Source organism: Acomys russatus, chromosome 31, assembly GCF_903995435.1.
Source record: "Acomys russatus chromosome 31, mAcoRus1.1, whole genome shotgun sequence".
Lineage (NCBI taxonomy): Eukaryota > Metazoa > Chordata > Mammalia > Rodentia > Muridae > Acomys > Acomys russatus.
The window spans coordinates 1,988,458-2,007,593 of NC_067167.1; the positions used below are offsets into that span (position 1 = coordinate 1,988,458).

A 19,136-nucleotide genomic window follows, 5' to 3' on the forward strand; every position below is an offset into this window, starting at 1 on the left:
GTTCTGGGAACCACACTTGGTTCGTTCATAGTTGAGGATGACGCTCCACACAGAGCCACGTTGCTTATCGTAGGTCTCCAACAGGGTCGACGAGCACCGGGGGCTCTCTCTCTGAGAACCAGCAGGCCACTGACACCAAGGGGAAAGAGACCCCGGGAGGCTGGGGACAACTCTGGGGAAGGACCCCAGGCAGTGAGATAACACGCCACCTTTTCGGCCCCAGCAGCCATTTATTGGCCAGCCCTCATGAGCTCACAGCTCAGGTGGAGTCCGCCAGATCCCCGAGCTCAAACTGCTCCTCGGAGCTGTGCACAGCAGCCCGGGGAGGGGGAAAGGCCACCATGCTGCCAGACTTCGGGCCGCTGCACAGGAGCGGCCCTTGCTGGTGGGGAAACAGTTCCGACCGTGACCGTGGGCACGGCGTCCAGAGGTCCAGATCCCGTCACATGTTGGCTCGTTCCCGCTGCAGCCGAGAGTTGTAGGCGCGGGACACGGTATTCCAGGCGTCCATGTATCGGTCCATGCACATGGCGATGCATTTCTGCAGGGCGTGGAAGGGACGCCCGGCAGAGTTAGGGTCTCAAGACCCGGGACCACTCACTAAGGCTGCCACCCCGCCCCCTACCCCGCGCACGCGCAACACTCACCAGGCTGCGCACGCACAACCCTTAGTCCTAGCAGCTCGTGACCCCTCGGCCCTCACTGTCCTCGGGTTCCCCCCGGGGAGTCTCACCTGCTCAGAGTTATCCAAGGAGCCCCCCGGCTTCCCGATGCACTTCCGGAAGCACTTGTCGGTCATCCTCTGTGGACACATGCGAGGCCTCAGCGGGGGCTCACCCAGGGAACCCCGCCACCTAGCCCGGCGCGCCCCACACCTGCAGCAGCTCCTGCGCGTTGGCCACGGCGATCTGCACTTTCACCTGCTCCATAATGGCCCCCGGGTCCAGCTTCCCGCCACCCGCGCCGCCGAAATCCGAGCCGAAGCCGCTGTCCATGGCTGCGCACTCACCCGGGCCGCGGCAGCGCGCGCGGACCCGAAGGCACCGGAAGCCGGAGAACCACGGGAAACGGAGGCCGCGTCGGCTCCCACAAGGCTGCGCGCGTCGCCACCAGCCTGACGGAAAGCTGCGGCCCGGGCCACCATGGAAACAAATCAAACTACATCTCCCACAGGCCGGTGCGCGCCATGCCACGTGATCGCCTGTGGCGCTATGGGAAACGCCATTCTACGGCTCCCACAAGGCTGTCCGTGCCGCCCCTAGGTCGAACTTGGAATCTGTCCTTTGTGGTATCCAGGGAAACGGAAACTCGAACCACAACTCCCACAAGGCCCTGCACTTCCCGTATGCGCAAACTATGCTGCCGCCCAGGCAAGGGATAAACCAGGGACATTCTGCCCCGTGCACACGTCCACGCGCCCGCTGTACTGTCGGGGACAGAGGATCAATTAAAATCAAGGTTGTTAGCAGGACGTGGAGGTGCACGTCTTTAATCCCGGCAGTTGGAAGGCAGAAGCAGGCGGATCGCTCCGAGTTTGAGGTCAGCCTGGTCAGCAGAGTGAGTCTGGGAGCCGGGCGTAGTTGGCACGCCCCTTTAATCCCAGCAGAGGCAGGTGGATCACTGTGAGTTCGAGGCCAGCCTGGTCTACAGATCGAGTCTAGGGCAGCCAAGGCTACACACAGAAACCCTGTCTTAAAAAACCAAAACCCAACCAAACAAAACTGAGTGAGTCTGGGGACAACCAGACACAGAGAGACCCTGTCTCGAAAAAACAAAAAATAAAATCAAACTGTTTATTTGAGCGTACAAAAGTTTCCAGTCGTAAAATGTGTATTACATAGGAGGAAAAGAAAAGGCAGAACACACATTTGGCATGCATCTTAGAAAAGGAACAGAACCTGTAGAGCTGAGCGTTGCACACAGCGCAGGTTGCTCCCCACCGCAGTGCCACTCCCTGGCCCACCTCGCCTGGCCCAGGGCCACAAAGACACAGGGACGCCAGCTCCAGTGTTGGTGCTCTGGAGGGCTGTGCCCTGTGGGCAGGGCAGATGGGCTGTGTGGTAACTGCAGCAGCACGAGCGTCCAGGACCCAACACCTGTCACTTGAAGAAAAGGGAGGCATCTAGAAGCAGGAGGCGGCTGGTGGGTCGGTGGCAGTGGTGGCATTCCGTGGCCTTATGGGGAACTGGGCCTGAGCTGCTCCTCCCACCGGATGGGACAGGAGGCAGACAGCACTCTCCTTGGCTCAGTAAAGGAAGCTGTCACAGGTAACCCCCGACTCGTGGCAGCTCCGGGCCTGAACCTGCCACCCCCCCCGCCAGCGGAGTCCCAGTGAGCGGTGTTACTGATGTAAAAAAATAAATATTCGTTAAAAAAATACTGTGTCTGTGGCAGGGGAAGTGAAGGTGTCAGGTGAGAGCTGGCCGGCACCTGGAACTTGCGAAGGAATCGTCCAGGCCAAGCCATCAGGGTGGGGTACAGTGGGGCAACGCAGTGTGTATACACCCAGGGCCACAAACAGAGCTGGCCTGGCCACATACCCGTGAGTAGTCACTGGCTGGGAACCCACAGCCATTGCTCCTGAGGGTAGACTGACAATCTTAGGATGGGAGGAGTCATCCCATGTGAGAGCTTCCTCCTTCTTGGTCCTCAGCTTTAGAAGGAACTAGAACATTCTAGAATCTGGACCCAGAAAAGTCCCTGGCTACCTTGAGGCTGGGGGCTATCACAGACCCTTCAGGCTCAGGGCACAAAGCTGGTGCCTCAGGGGGCTCAGATGCTCCCTCTGTGCCCGTAGCCCAAGGAGTGGAGGGTCTCACCTGTGTCTGAGCCACCGAGTCCTGACAGCTAGTGATTCCCCACTGCCCTCTTTCTGAATTTCACCTGATTTACTTCAAACCTAGATTCTGAACTTGATTTGATTTTAAAAGCTTCAAAGAAAACCCAACGATTACATCACCGCAGCTTAATGCTAGCGTTCACCCCGAGGCAGCAGCCACGCTCCCGTCCCTTCCAGATCTAGGCCCAAATCCCTCAGCCCACAGGGTTCTGGCCTAGACCTCTACTACCAATATCAGCATGGGGGCAGTGGGGCGGGTGAGGCCTGTGGGTGGAGGACACCCATCTCCAGGAAACCCAGCAGAGCCCACCCACACTCTCACGGTCGCTGAATAGTCATCAGGGAGGTACCAAGGCCTAGTGAGAGCGGACCATAAAAAAATAGATCTGGGGGCCATGGTGAGTGTGGGCAGGTTTCACATCAGCCGGCAGCCCCTTGAGGTGGTCCTCGGGTCCCCCTGCAAGGAACGAGGGAGCATGGAGTTAGGCAGACTGCTCCCAACAGGTACAAAGGCCCCACAGCCTTCTGTTCAGCCCCAGCCCAGACTGAGGGATGAGTCTGTCTTCCCACACAAGGATCGACGGGAGAGGGTGTCCTGGCTGAAGGGTCAGGAAGTGTAGTACTGAGGTCTGTGGTGCCACAGAACCGACGCAGCGAGTGGGTATGGTCACCTGAGGCAGGACTGCGAAACTGGTTCCCGAAGCCCCACTACGTGAGACAGCGCATGCTCTACCTGCTGGTGGAAAAGGTCCTCCTCGCCAAATTCCGCCTCTTCCTCCTCCTCCTCCCCGTTCTCCGTCCCTTGAATGGATGACTGCTTCACGGCCTGCACGGCCATCTCCTACACAACAAAGGTCACCAGTCTACTTGACACCCCAATGCTGGTGGCTGCACCGCACCTGAGGCCACCCCCAGGGTCCAGGACCCAGTTGCCTGTGGCGTGCACCTACCTCTCCATCTGCATTGACCAGGACAGTGCGGAAGCTCTCCCCGGAGCCCCAGCTGCTCTGGCTCTTCCACACAAGGGTTGATGGGGGGCTGTGGGCAACCCCTGCGCCAGCTGCCCACACCTGAGGACAAAAGATGGCCCCTGTCAGACAGCTCAGGGCCTGGGCCAGGCAATGGCTGCCCACCACGAGGCCCTTCAATGAGCTCGTCGAAGCAGGACCACCCCCGGATGTAGAGGAAGAGACAGGTTCACGGTGGTCCCTTAGCACTCTGCTGGAGAGCCATGCTGGAATTCAAGCGCCTCAGGGATCTGACACCCCCACTCAAAACTGTGAAATGCCAGACCTCAGACATGGGGTACCCTGAGGGGTGCGGCAACCGCACACATAGCTCAGCGGCCACTGGGTTGGTCTCAGAACATGCTCACCCCACACAGTACCTCCCACCGTGGGAGCAGAGTGTTGGGAGCCTCCCCATCACACACTCCCTGGCACTTACCGTGACCGTTTGGCCGGCCCGCAGGACATACTTGGGCGTGAACTTGTAGGCGATGTCCTCGCCGTCCAGGATCTGTCTCTTGATCTTCCAATTCCCCAAAGACTGGTCCTGAAGCCCAGACAAGCTCTTAGCCCTCGGCACCAGGACGGGAGCACTGGCCCGTCACCCGGCCCCGCGCTCACCTTGTCCGAGGAGTTCTTGAGCCTCACGAACCTGCCCTCCAGGTCCACCTCGTCAATGCTCACGACGCTGGTGGCCACAGCCTGCTGGGCCAGGCGGGAGACGCTGCTGCGCAAGCTCGGGGTGTCCTCGGTCTCCAGCCGACGGCGCTTGCCCCGGCCTCGCCCCACAGACATGCCAAGCCCGCCGCCGCCGCTACTGCTCGAAGTGGCCCGAGAGATAGTAACCCGGGATGACGAGCTGGGGGACAGCTTAAGCCTGCCGGAAGGGAGGTGTGAGGGTGGCCATGGAGCCAGCCAAGGCGCCAGAATCCCGGCCACTACTCAAACTTTCTGAGCTTTTCCCCCCCCCAAGAAGCCTTGACTGTTTTGGACTCTGTAGTTTGGCTGAGTTTGGCTGCCCCAAATTCAAGAGACCTGCCTCTGCCTCCCCAGTGCTGGGATTACAGGCATGTGCCACCAAGCCTGCCTGGTTTTTCTGAGCCCTTTGAAGCCCCGCCCAGCCCTTCTGGCCCCGCCCACTCCCTGGCTCCACCCACCCGCTCCAGGCCCCTCCCCTCCGGGCCCCGCCCACCTCTCTTCCTCGCCTTCCAGCAGCTTGCGGTAGGCGCTGATCTCCATGTCCAGGGCCAGCTTGACATCAAGCAGCTCCTGGTATTCAGCCAGCTGCTGGTGCATGGCGTCGCGCACCTCAGTCATCTCTTGCTCCTTGGCGTCCAGCATCTTGCGGAACTTGTCTCGCTCCGCAGCTAGGGCTTCCTCCAGCTCCCGGATGCGGTCCTCTGCAGCGCTGGCCTGCGGGAGGCATGGCCAGGTCACAGTGTGGCCTCCTAGCCTCAGATGTGAGGAACCAAGGAAGGCTGGAGTGACAGAGGCCCTTTGGGGACAGGGCTGGCTCCCGTCACCTGCTTTTGGAGGCCTGAGAGCTGGTAGCTGAGCGACTCCACGCGCATGCGGGCCTCCTTGAGCTCCTCCCGGGCTGCACTGGCTGCCTTGTCGTTCTGGTCTGAGCTCAGCTTGGCGTGCTCCAGCTAAGGGGAGTCGAGGAGTGTGAGCACCGGGGGCAGCGGCAGGGAAGTGGCCGCCCGCCCATCTCCTCACCTTCCCTGAGGCTTCACCTTGGCCTGGTAGGTCTGCTCCAGCTCCAGGCGGTACAGCCGCACTTGCTCATCGTGCTGGCTGCGCAGGTCCTCCAGGGCCTGTGCCATCTTGAAGTCGTATTCCTGCTGACGGCTGCTGTCCACCTCCACCAAGTGGCGCTCGTGCCTCCGCCGGGTCTCACGCACCTCCTGGAGGAGACAAGCCAATGACCCAGCTGTGCCAGGCTACATCTCCAGGCTACTTGTTCACCAGTGATCGATTTGTGGACACTCCCGCCATGATGGACCCCAGCCTGGGTCATACACACACTGGAGTATTACGGAGCCATGATCAGGAGCAAGGCTCTGACACAATGCAGTGCATGGAGGGAGCTGTGTGCTGAGAGAACCAGTCAGGAAAGGCAACCCTGTCCATCACTTGGGAGGCAGAGGCGGTGTAACCTCAAGGCCAGCCTGGGCTCACAGCCAGACGCTGTGTTAAAAAAAACCTTTAAGCTAGACATGGTGATGCACGCCTTTAATCCCAGCACTCAGGAGGCAGAGGCAGGCAGATAACTGTGAGTTCGAGGCCAGTCTGGTCTACAAAGTCAGTCTAGGACAGCCAAGGATACATAGAAAAACCCTGTCTCGAGAGGGGAAAAAAAAAAGCTTTTAAAGGAGGCTGGAGAGATGGCTCAGCCTTTAAGAACACTGGCTACTCTTCCAAGAGGACCCCGGTTCAATCCCCAGCAGCCACACACAGCTCACAATGGCAACTCCTGTTTCAGGGAATCTGACACCTTCACGTATTCAGGCAAAACACCAATATACATAAAAAATAAATAAATAAATAAAAATGAAAAACTTTTAAAGAGATGGGTGGTGGTGGCTCACGCCTGTAATCTCAGCACTCAGGAGGCAGAGGCAGGTAGATCTCTGTGAGTTTGAGTCCAAGACAGCCAGAGCTACACAGAGACACCCTGTCAACAACAACAAAACAAAAACAAAAAACAAAAAAAACCAAGAAAGCTGTTCTTCCCCAGGTCTTAAGAGTTCCAGGCCAGCCTGATCTACATGGTGGGTTTCAGACTAGTAGGTCCTGCACAGCGAGGTACAACAAAAGGCTTCTAACACTGAGGAGCACACAGTACTGTCGGGAGCCCCACATCCAGGTGGCAGCAGAGGGACACTGTGGGGAAGGAGGAAGGACAGCGGCCTCCACAGTGATGCGGTGAGTGTGGGAAGGTGGGATCCCCTGCTGGGTCTTAGTTTTTCTGTGTAGTGGCCTGCCATAGGCTTGTCAGGACAGAGCACACGCCTTTCTGCGGTCCAGCATAGCTGCTTGGGAGGAAGCTCCTGGCTGCACCCCCTCACCTGCTCCCTTGCGGGGACCCTAAAGTGGTCAGGAGCCCCCACGGCTCTTTCTAAGGGTGCCTCCACAGTGGTCTTTCCAAGATCCCTCAGGCGTCGCTTCATGCGAGACTCCCTCTTAGGTCTCGCCACTACCTTCTTCAAAGGGCCAGCTGCCTCCGGACGGTCCCTCTCAGGCCCCTCTGCAGGCTGAACCTGCCTCAAGGCTCCCTCCACAGGACCGTGGTCTGCGGTGGACCTTCTCCCAGGCCCCTCTCCAGCGCCCCACATGGGTTCTGACTCCCTCATGGGTTTGTGTTCTCAAACAGGTCCTTTCCCAGAATGCAGTTCTCCCACAGGCTCAGAAATCCCTTTGTGGATTCCTTGCTGAGGTCAGTGCCTCAGGGCTTCCCTCATAGGGCTCTACACTGATGCTCTCATGGCCTCCTGGTTCAGCTGTCCCTTTCTCTGGTCCTGGCTAGAGCTGCTTGTGGCTGCACAGCTGCATAGCCCTCCTGTTGAAGCGCCTCAGCAGTGACCACAGGCAGGGGCCTGGACCAGCCTCACCGCAGGACACCCGTGCTGTGATAACACAAAGGGCTCTGTGATAGCTGAGGTCTCTGGGACCCGGTGTGGTAGACCTGTATCTAGGCGTAGTCACTCCCACCACCCCAAGGTACTAGAGGCCTCGATGTTAGAGGGGAGACCCTAAGGTGGGCCGCATAGAGGCCCCCAAAAAGCTGGGACCACATCCTGGTCCCCAGACCTGGGATGGTGACCTTGAGTGGACAGGCTAAGTTAACAAAAGTTCTTTCAGGGCTGGAGAGATGGCTCAGAGGTTAAGAGCACTGGCTGCTCTTCCAGAGGTCCTGAGTTCAATTCCCAGAAACCACATGGTGGCTCAACCATCTATAATGAGATCTGGTGCCCTCTTCTGGTGGGCAGCTGTACATGGAGGCAGAACACTGTATACATAATAAATAAGTTAAAAAAAAAAAAAAAGGAAAAGTCCTTTCAGCCGGGCATGGTGGCACACGCCTTTAATCCCAGCACTCGGGAGGCAGAGGCAGGTGGATCTCTGTGAGCCAGCATGGTCTACACAGTGAGTCTGGGACAGCCAAGACTACACAGAGAAACCCTGTCCTGAAAACTGCCCCCCCAAAATAAATCCACATATTTATTTTATGTGTAGATTGGTGGGGGATGATACCATGTGTGCCACAACAGGGCTGTGGATATCAGAGAACAATTTGTGGGAGTCTGTCTTCTCCTACCATGGTTTTCAGGGGGTACAAGTCAGGTTGTGAGTCTTGAGGGCATTGTGCCTTCACCCACTGAGACATCTTGCCGACCCAACTTAAGAGTTTGTTTGTTTTTTGAGACTCAGTTTTTCTGTGTAGCGCTGGCTGTCCTGGAACTCGCTCTCTAAGACCTGCAGACCTGAAGAGATCTGCCTCTGCCTCAGACTCAAATATTCTCACGCCCTGTGCTCGTCCCTGTGTGGGTATCAAAGATTGAGCCACCATGCCTGGTTAAGTTAGGAGTTTTTGATATGAGATGCGCAATGACCCAGTTGGCCTGGAAGTGACCAGTGTCAATCCAATCAAGCCACGGGGCTGGCAAGATGGCTCAACACTCGAAGGTGCCTGTCTACCGCGGGCTCTCCTCCCTCCCCAGAAGAAATGACTAAATGTAAAAACAAAGAGGAACAAAGAGAGACTGGGTAAGAGGCCACAGGGGGACAGGGGCAAACATGAAGTGTAAGCCCCAGGCTGCTGATGCGAGGAAGTGGCTGGGTCCCTGTGAAAGTGGGTCCCCGGGGACCGGGACAGTGTCCATCGGCCGCACGCTCACCTCCTCAAACACACTCTTGCTGAAACCCAGCTCCTCCTGCAGGCTCTGGCAGCGGTTCTCCAGGTCCACGCGCATCAGCGTCTCCTTCTCCAACTGCTTCTTAGCCACAGCGTGACCATCTTCTGCCTGGGAGACACAGGGCAGCGAGTTGAGGTAAGGCCACCACGGCCTCTCCATGTCACTGGTGAGCCAGCACCCCAGCAGCCACCAGACCCACCTTCGCCAGCTGCGCTCGGAGCTCGGCCACATCATTTTCCAGGGCATGTTTGTCACTGAGGGCCGCCGCCAGCTCGGCCTCACTCCGGTGGAACAGGGATTCCAGGTCTCTCACCCGGCCCTGGGCCACCGTGAGCTCACCTTCACGCTTCTTGGCACTGAAAGAAAGGTGAGTGGTCAGAAGGCTGTAGGGAGGCCAAGAGCAAGGTCCCTGTGGTTCCTGTCAGCCACTGCAGGCTGTCTGCTGTCTCTGCACCTGGGAAACTGAGACAAGTTTGAGACCAGCCTGGTCTACAAAGTGAGGCCCCTTTTTCAAAAACAGCGAGATTAGCAATCGCAAACCAAACCCAACCAAAGTGCAGGACCCTGGAACAAACAACACCGGTTTTCTGTCTTGTTTGTTGGGGACCCACTCCCTTCCCAGCTGTCCACAGAAGCTCAGCTCCCAAAAGCCAACTCTGCGTGGGGCGGCCCAGCTGCAGAGCACTGGCTGCAAGTCATTAAAGTCACAAAGGAAAGCACGCTTTCCTGTCGCTCAGTACAGTCAAGATGGCGGAGGCAGGCATTTAAACGAGCAGGTGTTAGCGAATGGATTCTGGCCACTTTTGCAGTATTTTGGGCTTTTCCCTTTTGTGAGACAGGGTATCTGAGGCCAGGTTGGCCTCACACTTGCAGCCGTTTTCCTGCCTCGGCTTTCCCAGGGTCAGCTAGTGATGGGTGGGTGTATAGAGATGGGTGGCACCCACAGCTAAGCAACCATGGCTTTTGGGGACACCAGCTTGCGCTCTACTGTGCCTGCCTGAGTGTGGGTGTGGGGCACAGGAGGACCCGAAGCCGACAGAGGCCGGAGGGTACTATTCAGAGTGCACAGCTGGGACATGGGACACGCAGTGAGGACCAATGCGGCCTGAGGAGAAGTGTGGAGGCAGGGACACAGGCCAGCACTGCAAAAGCTCTGGGTGTGGCACGGCAGAGAGGCCAGGAAAGATGACCGGGACCCAGGGAATTCCTAACAGACCTCAAAGGCCAAGGTTCCACGGGATGCTGTGGTCAGCATGGGCCTGGGTGCCCAGCTCCTGAGAAGCCTTGTGGAGTGTGCCGAGGCCCACAGGACTGTGCAGGAGCACTTGAGCTACTCAGCAGGGACACCAGTTACCCAAGGCCATCGCTGTTCCGTTCACCAGAAGAAGGTGAGCCGCCGGATGAGGGGGAAGCCAGGCTCATTATTCGATGCTGTGAACAGAAAGGTCAAGGCCGCACTTGGCTATATAGGGAGGTGGAGGCCAATAAACCAAGGTGCAATCTGTGGAATGTAAAACTGTACTTGTGGGGGGTGGGGGGAGTGGAGGCGCTGTGGACAGACCCTGGCAGGGATGCCCTGCTCAGCTGGTTGGCACAGAAGTGCTGGCTGCCTTGTCACCTTTGGCATGGCCTATTCCCTGTGGATGCCCTTGGGCCGCAACACACCAACTTATTAAGCCAGCAGCAGATGCTGGGGTAGACAGCCTGGCGGCCATCTCAGCCCCTGCCACCAGAGAAACAGGTAGGTCACCTCTCAGGGGTCAAGCCTGTGTTCCCTGGCTTGGGGCCACCATGAAGGCCAAATGGCCAGTGTGAGCAGGGCATCTTGATGTGGGCACAACTGGCTCAGATCTAGAAGTGATCCTTTTGAGGGAGGAGTGTCCCAGGATGGTCCCACCAGCAGTGGGCACTTTTGGGGCAGCGCCGAGTCCCGGCTTGGAAGGGAGGAGTCAGGGGAACTTCTCATCCTGCTCTGAGGATGGCAATGCCCCTAGCAGAGGCAGGACTTGAATTTTACATTCAGTACAAGCCACGGCGGGTGTCTAGCCAGCCACTCTGCCACTGTCCTGGGTGGACCTCCAGCCCCTGACGCGCAGTGACAGGACCTTCCAGGAGTGTGATGAGGGACACACTTGTGACCCTAAGGCACAGTGTAGGAGGCTAAGGGGGCGGTCACACTGCCTCCAAGAGCTCTCACTGCTGGCCTGACACACCCGTGCTCTCAACGAGCATGTGCACACAGCACACGGTGGACTTAGGACGACATGTCAACCCCACAGTCACCCTGTCCCTGGCCTCTGGGGGCTCCTGTCCTCCGGGAGCCAGGGCAGCCACTGATCTTTCTGGTCTTCCCTGATGTGGCTCCTCATGTTCACGTGTGTGCACGCATGAACGCGGAGATCTGAATTCAACCCTGGGGTCCTTCCTCAATTGCTTCCCGCTTTCTTGGTGGAGGCAGGTCTCTCACTAAGCCCCAAGCTTGCCACTGTGCTAATCTATGTAGCCAGCTTACCCCAAAGAGCCCCTGTACCCCACCTCCCCAGTGCTAATCTTCACTGGGGGAGGGGGGCCGAGGAGCAAGCAATCCTCACACCAAGTTGGATTGGCCCCCACCCCCACCCGGCCCGACTACCCACCTCTTCCTGGCCTCGTCCACCTCGGCTTGCAGCTTCCCCATTTCAATCTGCAGCCGCGCACGCTCCCGGGCCGTCTCGTCCAGCACCCGCCGGGCATCAGCCAGCTCCGACTCGTACAAGGCCTTGATGCCACTCACCTGAGGAGACAGGGATGCCCTAAGTCAACCCTAGGTCACCTCCGTGGTCATGACAGAGGACACTGGCGGTCTCTCTGGAAGGATCCATCTTTGTCTTCCACAGCTCAGCGTGCCAGGATAACAAAGGCAGGCCACAGGACCCTCAGGCTTGGCAGGAATGCATAGCCAAGGCTAACCCATGGGACAGCATTGGCTCAGAGCTGGAAGAATCTTTGCTGTAGGCCATCCCTGCCCTGCAGCCACTGAACCTGTGTCAGCGGACACCCAGCATTGCATTACCCTGTCTAGAACTCCTGGTCTAACGTGTTTTTTCTCTAAAGCCCCAGTGCCACAATGACAGGTGCCTGGTGCCAAGCAAACACTCCACCTGCTGAACCAGACCCCACAGCTGGTGTTGATCATTTCACAACGTGGCCTAGGTGACACCTGAGTTCACAGGGAGCCTTGCTTGGTGCTCTGCAGGGTCATACCGCTGGCCCTAAAATGGCAATTTGGGAACCCCTCTCTGAATCTGCCTGCCTCCCGCCCTTGCATCCTACCCCCTTGGGGATGAGGGTCCGGAGACCTAGGCCCCTCTGGCTGTCCCCAGGGCCACGTGGGTGAGAAACAGTCTCGCTGAGCTATATCTGGGAGCACAAAGTCCAGCCACTACAGAGGTCACCCCACACTCATGCCTAGGAAAAGGACACTCAAATGCACACATGCTTTTGGCCGCCACTGTGATGACAGTTTTGCCATCTGCCTCCTACATGTTCCACCCCGCCTGTCCCTGGCCAGGAGACTCAGGCCGTGAGCCCCTATGAGCTTAATGTGCTTAAAGACACGTGGGGACAGATGGGGAGGCAGCACTTCACACCCAGGGTGGCAGAAAGACAGCAGGCACAGGTGTGGCTGGCAGCTGTGTAACACCTGCACCACAAGTCCTCTGGAGGCAGCCAGGTGCAACAGCAGGACACCCAGCGGAAATGTGCAGGACGCGCACAGACACCAGCCCTGACACCAAGGGGACAGCCCAGCATCATCGGTGGATGGTGGGCCTATGCTACCATCCGCCATTGGCTGGAGTATTACCCAACCCTGAACATGAGCAAGGCTCTGTCACGACAGCTGTGGAGGGACCTGGTGGACACAGTGCTCCGTGAGACCCAGACACAAAGGCCACACGGCATAGGCTCAGGGATGGAAACGTCCAGAAGCGGGGAATCCAGACAGGGAGGTCGGCTCGTGGGCACTGAGGCTGGGAGGATGGGATAATGGCTCACGGGAATGCGCTTTCTTTTGGGTGGTAGAATGTTCTCGACCTGTGTGAGATTAACCAGACCTGGCGCACACTGAACTGCAGTACCGCTTTGGAGGTGCATATGCTTAACATACATCAGGGATCAGGCACCTGGTGTCTGTCAGCGGGGAGACTGTGGCTGCCCAGCCCAGGCCTGGCAGGTGAGGAGGAGGAGGAAGAGGAGAGAGAGCGCGAGGGTGCACAAGCGCTGAAGTGGGTAGGGCTATTATCCCCATTTTACAGACAACACTGAGGGAGGCCTGGAACAGGGAAAAGCCTCCTCAGCCCTGGGGCACAATGGGTCAGCTATGGGAATGGTAAGAGAGGTGACACAACACGCATCCACTCCCGGGCTCTGCCACCACCTTCCCTTACCCCAGAGGGAACAGGCAGGACCTGCTGTGGGGAGCATCCTTGTGCTCCACCTCTGACCACGCCTCCTGCCCCTCACCGGAGGACACACCCTCACACCCTGCCTGCCAATCACTCCTCCCAGGATGCTCATTTACCAGGCCTCAAGGTGGAGAGAACAGCACAGTGCCTAAGGAGGCTAGGACTGGAGGTTGCCACCGCAGGCCACTCGTGACAAAGGAAGAACAGGTAGCAATGGGGAGGTGTGGTGGCAGTAAGGTACACCTGTCACTCTAGTCCTTCAGACCCTGGGGCAGGGGGATCAGCTCACGCCCACAGGAGGACTTCCTGCTGGCTCCTGGATGGGTCCCGGAGAAGAAAGGAGACTGGGAAACACAGACAATAGCTTCCATTTAGACCATGTGTCCGGGCCAGCCTGGTCTATGGTCAGGTCTGCAGCCCAGCTACAGCTATCGCCTGGGCCCCCCTGGCTAGTATTGCTTCTATAGTTTTTTTGTTTTGTTTTTGAGACAGGGTCTCACTAGGTAGCCCTGACTGGCCTGGGAATTTGCTATGTAGATCTTGCTGGTCTTGAACTCACAGAGCTCCTCTGCCTCCTGAGAGCTGGGGTTCAAAGCGGTTTCTACATTTCTAAGTGGCTGGAACAGGGATGGGAACTCTGGGCCTGGGCCTGACAGTGCTCATCAATAAAGCTTTGTTGGAAAAGTAAAATAAAAAAAAAAAAAATAAAGTTTTGTTGGCACACAGACTCAAAGTGTGTTGGGGTGTCATCTCAGCCATGTTAGTTACAGAGGCAGGCCTGTGGAGCAGAATACTGGGCCCCTGTGGGGAGGTTGGCAGGCCCCATGAGCCCCGCCCAGGGGGGGACAGGTGGCTTCTGGCAGGGGTTTCTGGAGCACCACAGCAGGGCCTATCCTGAGCACTCCAGACACGTGTCAACACACATCGGCCAGAGCCTGAGGGTTCAGATGGCCTGAGGTGGCCTTTGCCAGGGTCACACGTATGCTTGCTGGGAGCTTTGCTCCTCCAGGGCTCCCTGTCCCCAGGCACACCAGCCTAGCAACAGGACACCAGGGAGGGTAGACGCTACACTCACGTTTCCTTGTGGGGAACATTATACCCCAGCCTCCGAGGACACAGGTGCAGTCTCTGTATTGTCCCCCAGCATCTTGAATCTTTCTCCAACCACCACCTCCCTGGACAGCCACCTTAGCCTCCGCTGACCTACCCAGCGCCAGGCCTCACAGACACCAGGTGATGTCACACTCGGCCCCAGTTCTGGATATGATGGAGTGAAAGGGCAGAGGCAGCACACAGGCAGCCTGAGCAGGGCAGGAGGGTATGGCACCTCCTGTGCCCAGAGCTCAGCCTTGAACGGTGCCTTCAAAGCCCCTGCCATTCCCCTAGGCCTCAGCTGCTGACTCCTTGTGGCAGGCCACGCCACGCCAGGCAACACAGGCCAGGTGCCAGCGCTCTCCCAACCACAGCTGTCCCTACACCTTGCCAAGTTGCCCGCAAGGCGCTGCTGACAGGTGGAGCATGTGCCGTCTGTGTGGTTTCCTTTGTGGCCACTCCTCCCCCGCTCCCTGGACCCCCTGGTCCCCCCACCAGCTGTCCCCAGACATCTTACAACACTAGATGCTGGAACTAGGCAGGCCAAGGGCGCTGTGCCTGCCACCTGCCCTGCCTCACACTTAAGCCCCAAATCAGGCCTGTGTTCTGCAGGCTTGCAAAGCTGAGAAACAAGGGTGGCCTTTGCAACTGTCACTTGCATGGACAGGTGGCATCCAAATAGGGCTGGCATTGCACTTGTTCTCAAAGGCCGGAAGTTCCAAATGTCTGTGGAACAAAGTGCCGGGCACAGCCACACAGGCCTGTAATCCCAGCACTCGGGAGGCACACCTATAAACCCAGCACTTGGGAGGCAGAGGCCAGACTATTTCTGTGAATTCGAGGCCAGCCTGGTCTACAGAGTGAGTTCTAGGACAGCCAGGGTTACACAGAGAAACTCTGTCTCGAAAAACCAAAAATAAAAAAATACATCTTTAAAAGCAACAACAAAACTGATTGAGGGAGACACCTAAAGGTGACCTCTGGCCTCCACATGCACATGCACATATAAAGCAGCCATCTGGATCTTAGAATGCTGACTGCTGTCCAGGCAGGTGACAGTGGTAATGGTGGCCATGCTGCTCGACTGCATAGATGGCAAAGCTGAGGCTCCAACAGACTATAAGGTCACAGGAAGGGGAGGGGGGCATTGTATGCGGGGGCTCCACCCTGACCACGCCCCAAACCCTCATTGGAGGATTCTGTTTGTGCTTTACTCTGACCACGCCCCCTACCCCTTCACTGGAGGACTCTAGGGGGCGTGTCCTTGCCTGACCACGCCCCCAGTCCCTTACAGGAGGAATCTGAGGGGGAAAAATCCTGGGGTTCCCTAACTGTAGGAGTTTCACATAGGACAGAGATGCAGGCACCCACAAACACTGCCCAGCACAACTTCTCTGAACAGCATTCCTCGTGATTCGGGCCCTATTTCAGTGCCCGGCTCTGGAAAGAGAGACCGCATGACCCGAGCCCCTGTCCGGGGACAAGATCTGGGTGCTGCTGTCTCCCACTTTGGAGGGTACAGGAGGCCATCCCCCTAACTCCCAGGAAGGTGGGGTACAAACATCCTTCAGATCTCTTTACTGCCGGGGCAACCCCATAGCATATTCCCCCTCCGCCAGGGGTTCGCCGGCCCTCGGAGTCCTGACACCACGCTGTCTTGTGCCTTCAAACTCCTGATTCTTCAACGACCCACTCTGGGCCATTCCCCAAGGAGTCACAAAAAGTCATTCCCTTGGTATCCTTCATCAAGAGCACCCCAAAATGCCCTCGAACCCGGCAGTGGGTGGAGACTGCCCAGCTACTAACACTGATGACCTCTAGGAACAGGCTCCCTCACTCCTCAAGCCCTAAAACCTGAGGGCCCCTAGGACAGCCCCCAAAACGCACCTCTCACTTGGATCTGCCAGAACTGCCCCGAATGCATCCTCACTTAGTGGGTCCCCAAAAGTTTGGAATTCCTCTGAAGGATGGTCCCTCATAAAACCCCTGCTCCTCAAGGTGCCCCAAAATCTCCTTACATCCTAAACAAGTATAGCCTTGTCTAGAGTGAGGCTGTCCCTCAGGTGTTCCCAGAACCATCTGCAGCTCACCCCTCACTGGGGGTCCCCAAGCTCTCTTAACACCTCAGTGGTTCGGTTTTGCCAGGCGTGGTATCTATCCCTCAGAGAACCCTCAAGGCCCAAAGACCCCCCCAGAACAGCCTTCAGCCAGCACTTACTTCGGGTCCCCAAAGGTCTCATGAGCCCCTTATTGAGGGAACTGGCTGTCTTTGCACACATCTCCCGGATGTCTGAGACTCATACACAGTCCAATAAATCTATGACTTGGGGTGGGCGGGGCCGTTCCTGACCCTCCTTGTAAAGTATTCCCCAAGGTCCTTTGAGGCCATCTTGGGAGCATCTCCAAGTCTCTTGACCTTTATTGGCAGTTTGAGCTCAGTCTACACTTCCCCTTCAGGGACCCCGGGTGAGCGTGGGTTAGCTCCATCCACACCTGTTCCGAGAGTCCTCGGGTGGGCGGAGCTTCGGGGGGGGCGGGGATTAACTTTGTTTACACATGTCACCTGTCCCTAACGTCCCTCAGGTGGGAAGGGCTTGGACGGCTCTGCACTGCTCCCTAGCTCCCTGCCCACTCCCCCACCCCCCGGGGGCAAGACTTCGTTATCTGCACTAATAACTAGGTTCCTGGCAGGCGGGGCCTAGCGGTCGGCACCTGTGGGGGAGGTAGGTGTTTCTGCCTCTTCGCCGTGGGCAGAGCTCAGCGCTCTGCAATTGTCCCTGGGGTCTCCCGAAAGGCAGGGCTCAGGCCTATGCTTTCGTCCTTGGGGTCCCCTGGTGGGCAGAATTTAGCTGTCTGCATCTGCCCGAGGGGTCTGCACCGGTCAGGGCTCAGCTCTCTGTCCTGGTCCCCCGGGTGGGCAGGGCTCAACCCTATGCACCAGTCCCGGGGGTCCCCGGTGGGCCGAGTTTAGCTGTATGCACCCGGCCGAGGGGTCTGCACTGGTCCCTGGGGTCCCCCGTGGGCAGGGCTCGGCTCACTGCACCTGGCCCCGGGGTCTGTCTGTCGGCTCCCAAGGCTCCGGTGCCCACCCACGTACCTCGCGCGTGGTCACCTCCTCCTTCTCGGAGACCCGCAGCAGCAGCCGATCATTCTCCAGCTCGAGCGCGCGAACCCGGTCGATGTAGTGTGCCAGGCGGTCGTTAAGCTCGCGCAGCTCCTCCTTCTCCTGGAGCCGAGACAGGCGCGCGGGCGACAACGGCGTGGCAGGCCCCGCGCGGGGCGGTGGAGACGCCATGGCGAAGGCGGTGGCGGCGGCGGTGGCGGCAGCGGCGGCGTGCGGATTCCCCCGGCTGCCCGGGTGCGGCGCGCTCATTCAATCCGCGCCGCGGAAGATGGCGCCGCCGCCCGCAGCGCGGGGTGCGCCGGGACTTGTAGTCCGCTCTCTGGCGCGGAGCACGTTGGGAGTGGTAGTCCACCAGGTAGCGTTGCGGGGCATGCCAGGAGATGTAGTTTCCAGCTTTCGGGTAAAACCTACAGCGGGCAGTCTCCCGGGTTCAATCCCTGGTCGGGGGTGGAGGAAGAGGTTTTTTTTTTTTTACTTCCACATGCTTACAGCTGCGTACATGAGCCCACGTACACACACACACACACACACACACACACACACACACACACACGAAAAAATTAAATGTAAAAGAAATTAAACAAAAAGATGGCAAGGGTGGGTGAGATGCCTCAGAGGCACCTCACCGGCCAAGCCTGATGATCGAAATTCGATCTCTGAAGCTGGAATTGGTGGCGCACGCCTTTAATCCCAGCACTCGGGGAGGGACAGGCAAGTGGATCTCTGTGAGTTCGAGGCCAGCCTGGTCTACAAAGCGAGTACAGGACAGCCAAGCTATGCAGAGAAACCCTGTCTCAAAAAAACCAGAAAGAAAAAGAAAAAAAGAAATTCGATCTCTGGACCCTACACTGCCAGAAGACAACCGACACGCACATGTTGTTCCCTGCCCTTCACGCTTGTGTGTCCCACGCAGAAACACACAGGAAATAAGTGTCATTTAAAATAAATTCACCACAAAGCCAGCATCCACCACTGTCTTGCCAAGCACTGGGAAAGCTGCAGTAGGAGCATGGTGAGTTTGAGGACAGTACAACAAATAAAAAAAATTACAAATGTGACCCAAAGCACAGAGTGCTTGCGTAACCTGTGGTCCCGGTTTCTATTCCAGCACAGCAGAGCATAAACTGGGTGTGATGGCTCCTTGCTGTCACCCAGCACCAGGGAATTGGAGGTAAGTGCATCAGGAGTTCAAGGGCAGCCTCGGGAACACAGGAGGGGGTGAGGGCAGTCTGCACCACATGAGACTTTGTCTCAGAAAACAAACAAAAAATGGAATGATGTGGCTCCGAGGACAACTCTGCTGAGCACACCCGCACACACTCAAATACCAACATGACGTCGGACCTGGTAGTGCATCCTGTGGGGAGGTGGGGAGTCCCAGGAATCCCAGGGGACAACTAGCCTGGGGTCCACAGCGGAGGAGGGGGAACACGAAGTGGATTCTCAGCCCTCCACTTGAATACCGTGCCGCATGCATGCACACAGGGAGGGGGCGGGGTGGGGAGAGAAAAGCTAATAACGGAGCTCCATTCCTAACAACGGCCTCTGTTTATTGACAAGGTACCAGACTACGGATCGCTTTTCTCTTACCTTCATATAACAGGTACCTGGGAGGGTCAATATTTATGGCTGCGAGAGGGCAGCACCCCAATGCTGCACCCCATCCTTGCTGAATGTCCTTGTCCCCACTGATGTCATAACACCAAACTT

At 57.7% G+C, this 19,136-nt stretch overlaps 2 protein-coding genes across 2 annotated transcripts; both read right to left on the bottom strand.

Moving 5' to 3' along the window:
- Window positions 1-208: 208 nt before the first annotated feature.
- Timm13 (translocase of inner mitochondrial membrane 13) lies at window positions 209-1,088 on the bottom strand. Its single transcript, XM_051172850.1, has 3 exons — window positions 876-1,088; window positions 734-802; window positions 209-541 (listed from the first exon to the last, which is right to left on the bottom strand). Exons 1-3 carry the CDS (start codon window positions 993-995, stop codon window positions 443-445), a joined length of 288 nt encoding a protein of 95 aa, XP_051028807.1. The 5' UTR covers window positions 996-1,088; the 3' UTR covers window positions 209-442.
- A 2,166-nt stretch (window positions 1,089-3,254) lies between these two features.
- Lmnb2 (lamin B2) lies at window positions 3,255-17,675 on the bottom strand. Its single transcript, XM_051172723.1, has 12 exons — window positions 17,400-17,675; window positions 11,402-11,538; window positions 8,965-9,121; window positions 8,748-8,873; window positions 5,583-5,753; window positions 5,370-5,495; window positions 5,039-5,259; window positions 4,468-4,723; window positions 4,286-4,393; window positions 3,790-3,909; window positions 3,573-3,680; window positions 3,255-3,296 (listed from the first exon to the last, which is right to left on the bottom strand). Exons 1-12 carry the CDS (start codon window positions 17,673-17,675, stop codon window positions 3,255-3,257), a joined length of 1,848 nt encoding a protein of 615 aa, XP_051028680.1.
- Between the last annotated feature and the right edge of the window lie 1,461 nt (window positions 17,676-19,136).

Bases quoted from the DNA above. Each gene is read 5' to 3' on its own strand.
- Lmnb2 (XM_051172723.1), bottom strand. From the start codon at position 17,675: ATGAGCGCGCCGCACCCGGGCAGCCGGGGGAATCCGCACGCCGCCGCT. The intron at 4,724-5,038 runs GTGGGCGGGGCC...CCCTTCCGGCAG, and splicing joins CTGGAAGGCGAGGAAGAGAG to GCTTAAGCTGTCCCCCAGCT. The intron at 3,910-4,285 runs GTAAGTGCCAGG...TTTTGTCCTCAG, and splicing joins GGGCCGGCCAAACGGTCACG to GTGTGGGCAGCTGGCGCAGG.
- Timm13 (XM_051172850.1), bottom strand. From the start codon at position 995: ATGGACAGCGGCTTCGGCTCGGATTTCGGCGGCGCGGGTGGCGGGAAG. The intron at 803-875 runs GTGTGGGGCGCG...ATGTGTCCACAG, and splicing joins ACGCGCAGGAGCTGCTGCAG to AGGATGACCGACAAGTGCTT. The intron at 542-733 runs GTGAGACTCCCC...CACGCCCTGCAG, and splicing joins CCTTGGATAACTCTGAGCAG to AAATGCATCGCCATGTGCAT.